Source organism: Echinops telfairi, unplaced genomic scaffold, assembly GCF_000313985.2.
Source record: "Echinops telfairi isolate 266 unplaced genomic scaffold, ASM31398v2 ScPeMD7_28;HRSCAF=97, whole genome shotgun sequence".
NCBI lineage: Eukaryota > Metazoa > Chordata > Mammalia > Afrosoricida > Tenrecidae > Echinops > Echinops telfairi.
In genome coordinates this window covers 1,618,460-1,623,454 of record NW_022103925.1, presented here as the reverse complement: position 1 = coordinate 1,623,454, position 4,995 = coordinate 1,618,460, and the positions used below count along the sequence as shown (strand labels likewise).

The window sequence follows — 4,995 nt, the reverse complement described above, 5'->3', positions numbered from 1 at the left end:
TCTCTGCATGGACAGCTCGCCCGGGCAGGATGACACACTGCCCTCGACGAGGTGTCCAGAGAGCTGCCACAGTCCCGTGCTCAGCGCTGGGCCTCCCACTGTATCATGCGTGGTGTGTGCCACGTGTATGTGCGCACGCGTGTACCAGGGAGCGCCCGCTGTGTGAGGTGCGTGCGGGTGGGTCAGCGGGTGGGCATTTTGTGCCTGTGTGTGAGTATGTGCGTCTGCACGGGTGTGTGGTGTGCATGCAGAGGAGTCTGTGCGTGTGCGTGTGTGCACGTGAGTGCGTGTGTGCCTGCATGTGAGGGAGTGTGCCTGTTTACACGTGTGTGCATGTGTGAGCATATGTGTGTGCACGTGTGTGCGTGCATGTGTGAGGGTTTGTGTATGAGTGATCTCTGTGCGTGTCTGTGGAGGCGGGTCTGCCTGGGAGAGTGAGCATGTGGGTGTGAGTGTGCGTGGGTGGGTGAGCGAGTGGTGACACTCTGTTGGGGTGGGACCGTGTTTTATCACAGTGCTGTCCCAACCCCAGGCCAGCACTCGGGGGACTGTGGATGCTCAGGGCTTTGGGGTTCCCTAGAGAATCTCTGTTGGGGACCCTTCCCTGACCCCCTTGGATGGTGCTTGTTGGGTGAGGGTGTGGTGAGGGTCTGGCAGGGCCGGGACTGCAGAGGGCGTCTGTGTCCCCGACAGAGCTGGACGGCAGTGACCTCAAGGACTGTGTGAGCAACCACAGCCTCAGCAGTGATGCCAGTCTGCCTGGGGCGCAGAGCTGCCGCCACCGGAGGGCCAGGCGTGTGGCCAGCTGGGCCGTGTCCTTCGAGCGTCTGCTGCAGGACCCTGTCGGCGTGAAGTACTTCTCTGTGAGTACCGGCCCGTGTGCTACCCGATGCCCGCCCGCACTGCAGGGCCCGTTGGCATTGAGCTCGAGGGCTGCAGTGTCTCTCCGAGAGCGCTGTCTCTGCGAGGGCTGGAGTGTCTCTCTGGGAGCCTCTCTGTGAGGAGTCTCTGCGGGTAGAGGAGCTGCTCGGCCCAATGTCCGAGGCCCCCGTACCTGGTACAGGGGTCTCCCTGTGTCCGCTCAGGGCCCCCCGGCCAGGACTCCAGGACCCCAGCCAGGCATCGAGGGAGCTCACGCACGGAGCTCTCCCAGGATGGTGTCTGCTCAAAGCCAGACTCGGAGTGAGACCCACAAGGCCGGTGGTTCAAAACCCGCAGCCAGTGCGCAGGGGAGGATGAGGCTGTCTGTGCCCTCTCTGGGCAGCACCGAGCCAGCCCGGGATGAGAGGGCAGGGGTTGGTGTGGTCCTCAGGGTGCCCTCCTGGTGACATGGGCATTCACGGACACGTATCCCAAGAGACCCCCCTCACCGGTGACTGACAGCGGCTGCCCCACGGGCTTCTCCGCAGGACTTCCTGAGGAAGGAGTTCAGCGAGGAGAACATCCTCTTCTGGCAGGCCTGCGAGTACTTCCACCACGTGCCCGCCCACGACCAGCGCGAGGTACGCCTCCCGACTCGCTGAATGCCACCCCTGCAGCCCCGTCTCCAGACCGACCTGCCATTTAACTTTGCCCAAACATAGTCTGTGTGAGCGTCTTTCACACCAAATGCCGCGGCAGCTGCCGGGAGAGCCAGCCGTTTTAAGGGCATTGACGACCATTCTGACAGTTGGGGAGGGGTGGCCGGGAATGCTCCCCAGAGCACCTCCCAGGGGGCTCAGGCACCAGGCACATGGGGAGGGCCGTGGGGCGACTCACGCCCCCCTGCGCCCCCCCCCCCTGCCCCCGTCCACCAGCCTCAGAGCACCAGCTGCCGTTTCCCTTCCTCCAAGGAACCCCCCTTCCTGCAGACGGCGGGGCTCGGGGGCAGCCGCACGCCCCTCACCCTGGCCCGCTCTCAGCTCTCCTATAGGGCCCGGGAGATTTTCAGGAAGTTCTTGTGCAGCAAGGCCACCACCCCCGTCAACATCGACAGCCAGGCGCAACTGGCGGACGACATCCTCAACGCCCCGCACCCCAACATGTTCAAGGAGCAGCAGCTCCAGGTACCGTGGGCCTGCCCGGGCGGGGGACGCGGGGGCGCGGGCACTGCCCAGGGCTGGTCCCTCATACCAGGCTGTGTGCGAGTGCTGTAGCATCGCCGAGATGAAGAGGCACGCACAGTCACGCGTGCAGAGCAGAGCTGGAGCCGGGCGCCCGCCCCACTGGTCCCTGGGCCGCACCCCCGGAGCGGTTGGGGAGGTGGGAGGACATGCTTGCAGTGGACAGGGCTCCTGCGAGGGGCTGGGGGTTGGTCAGGGAGAGGGCTGGAGGCCGCCAGCCCCAGCTCTCCTCCACTCTGACCCACAGATCTTCAACCTGATGAAGTTCGACAGCTACACGCGCTTCCTCAAGTCCCCGCTGTACCAGGAGTGCATGCTGGCTGAGGTGGAGGGCCGAGCGCTGCCCGACGCCCAGCAGGTGCCCGGCAGCCCGGCCTCCAAGCACAGCACCGGCTCGGACCACTCCAACGTCTCCACGCCCAAGAAGGTGCCTGCTGGCCCACAGCCTACCCGAGTGAGCGCACAGTGGGTCCCTGGGGGTGGGGGGCGCCTTCAGACCCCCACCTTCCAAGGGCCTTTATGCGGGGACTCTGAGCCAGGGAGCGGGGGTGGGCTCCCCTAGGAGTTTCCAGGAAGGGGGTCTGCGCTCGGGAAGGAATAGGGTGTACGCCTGAAGCCCCCCATTTTAGAGAGCTATGACCCCCAGTGAAAGACCCCAGGACAGGGGGTCAGAGGGCGGCCAGAGGGAGGGGTCACCAGTGTCCCATGGCAGCAGCCCTGCGGTGGGACCCTAGATGACCATGCCGGCATGCCGGGGCGCCCACCCGCTGACAGAGCTGCTGTGGCCGGGCAGCCCAGTGGGAAGTCCAGGTCTGGCCGGTCCCTGAGCGAGGAGCCCCCGGGTGACGAGGACGGCGAGAGGAGGCGCAAGGGGCCCTTCTTCTCCTGGTCCCGGAGCCGCGGCACTGGGCGCTCGCAGAAGAAGAAGGAGCCGGGCGACCATGCCCATGGTGGGTGTATGGGGGCAAGGCCGAGGATCCTGGGGGAGGGCTGCCCCTGAGGCCCGGGGAGGAGCTGGGAGCTCCCAGGACCCGGGGACTGGGTGCCAGTCACCTGCACCTTGCCTGCTTGGGCAGAACTGCATGCCAGTGATCTCAAACCTGGGAGATACTTAAGGGGCTCCCTGGGGACCCAGCCTGAGCGTGGGGGGCTGGGTGGGCATCTGTCTGTCTTGCCTCTGGAAGGTGGGCTGGTGATTCTGAAGGTCCGGGGCTTGGAAGCTGCTGCCCCAACCTGCCCTCCACCTGCTCCCTGCCCCCCAACCCCCACCCCGCCTGCAGGCAGCATCTGCTGCAGTCCCTGGGCCCAGAGGCCCCAGAGGCCCCAGGTGGAGACCCGGAGGTCACTGTGGGTGAGCAGCAGTGGGCAGGCCACTGGGCTTCTGGTCCCTGCTGGCCTCACCATGTAGGGACTTCTCGGTGAGGGGGGGGGAGCATCGGATGACAGGGCGCCCCCCTGCCTCCTCCTCCCCTGCCAGAGCCTCTCCACGCCAACGGGGGCCTGTGCCGCAGGGAGTCCCAGGGCTCCGCCTCCTCTGCCGGGAGCCTGGACCTGGTAAGCTGGGGGGGGGGGGTGCTCTCCTCTGTGTAGACGTGTGTCCATCCATGGGCAGCCAGGCCACCAGTGCTACTCTGTGTGCATGCGCGCACCTACGTGCACCTCTGCCTGCAGTCCTGGGCGGGGCTCAGGCCCTGGCGGCCCCCAGAGGTGTTGTGGCCGATGTGGTAGACTGGGACTGAGGCCTGACTTCGTCGGATGCACCCTCACTGGTGCCTGGAGGTGTCGGGGAGATGGGTGACAAAGAAGCCCCTGGGGGGGCCGGAGGGTGGGAGCAGTGCGGAGGCCAGCCTGCCATGCCCTGCAGCCCCTGTGCTCTGGGTGGGTCAGCCTGGCCTGGACACGGTGCCTGCCAGCTGCCGGGCAGGCTGCGAGGGAGCCGAGAGCCCAGGGTCCAGGTGGGCTGCGCAGGTGTGCGTCTGAATTTGCTGGAACTTGTGTGGGCTTTGTTCAGTCTGCGGTTCCTGGGGCCCCGTCACACGGGGGCTGTGACTTGGGGTGCCTCTGAGCCGTTCCCTTGGGGCGGAGGCAGCGTGGTGGGTGTGGGCGACATGGACACACGGGATGCTGCAGCTGCCCTTCCCCACGCCCGGCAAGCTGGGTCCTGACAGCGCTGTCTCCCACCCGCCAGGCGGAGGCCTGCAGGGCCCCGGTGGCCGAGCAAGAGCGGGGAAGACACTGCCGCGTCCACCTCCCTGACGGCACGGCCTGCCTGGTGCCCGTCAGGGCTGGCACCTCCATCAAGGAGGCCCTGGCGGGGCTCTGCGAGCGGCACGGCGTCAACGGGACTGCTATGGACCTCTTCCTGGTCGGCGGGGACAAGGTGCGTGCCGCGAGCCCCTCCCCCGGCCGTCCCCCGAGCACCCGCCCCGCTTAGCCCTGCCTCCTGCCAGCCTGCCTGTCCCCCGCGGGGCCTTGCTCAGCCCCACCCCTGAGGGGGTCCCAGCGCCGGCAGGCACCAGCGGGCAGCAGCCTGCTGGGGCTGAGCAGAGGTGACCTTGGTGGGTGCAGCCTGGCCCACACGCATGCACCCACCGACCGACGGCGCCGTGTCCCCGCAGCCTCTGGTCCTGCAGCAGGACAGCAGCATCCTGGAGTCCAGGGACCTGCGGCTGGAGAGGCGCACTCTCTTCCGGTAGGAGGGGCCGTGGGCTGGGCCCTGCCTCACCCCACTCCGCTCAGAACTGTCTGAGATGGTGGCCCAGGGTGCCCAGGAACCCGACATGTCAGTAAAGGGGGCCCCAGTGGAGCAGCCCCCACCCTACCCCAGGCCAGGGAGGGGAGGGCGGGGCCCTCATGCTGGGCTCCCCCCTCAGTCAGCCTTGTCACCTTTAGA

At 67.2% G+C, this 4,995-nt stretch overlaps 1 protein-coding gene across 1 annotated transcript in view; it reads left to right on the top strand.

Annotated features, from left to right (window-relative positions):
* The first annotated feature begins 680 nt into the window (after nucleotides 1-680).
* The window catches only part of RGS12 (regulator of G protein signaling 12), a 14,313-nt gene continuing 9,998 nt past the window's right edge, over nucleotides 681-4,995 (top strand). The window contains exons 1-8 of the mRNA XM_045289532.1: nucleotides 681-863; nucleotides 1,410-1,502; nucleotides 1,902-2,045; nucleotides 2,350-2,529; nucleotides 2,896-3,052; nucleotides 3,580-3,656; nucleotides 4,291-4,482; nucleotides 4,721-4,794. Of these exons, the coding sequence (XP_045145467.1) occupies nucleotides 2,022-2,045; nucleotides 2,350-2,529; nucleotides 2,896-3,052; nucleotides 3,580-3,656; nucleotides 4,291-4,482; nucleotides 4,721-4,794 (704 nt within the window). The 5' untranslated portion in view covers nucleotides 681-863; nucleotides 1,410-1,502; nucleotides 1,902-2,021. The remainder of the gene's footprint in view (nucleotides 864-1,409; nucleotides 1,503-1,901; nucleotides 2,046-2,349; nucleotides 2,530-2,895; nucleotides 3,053-3,579; nucleotides 3,657-4,290; nucleotides 4,483-4,720; nucleotides 4,795-4,995) is intronic.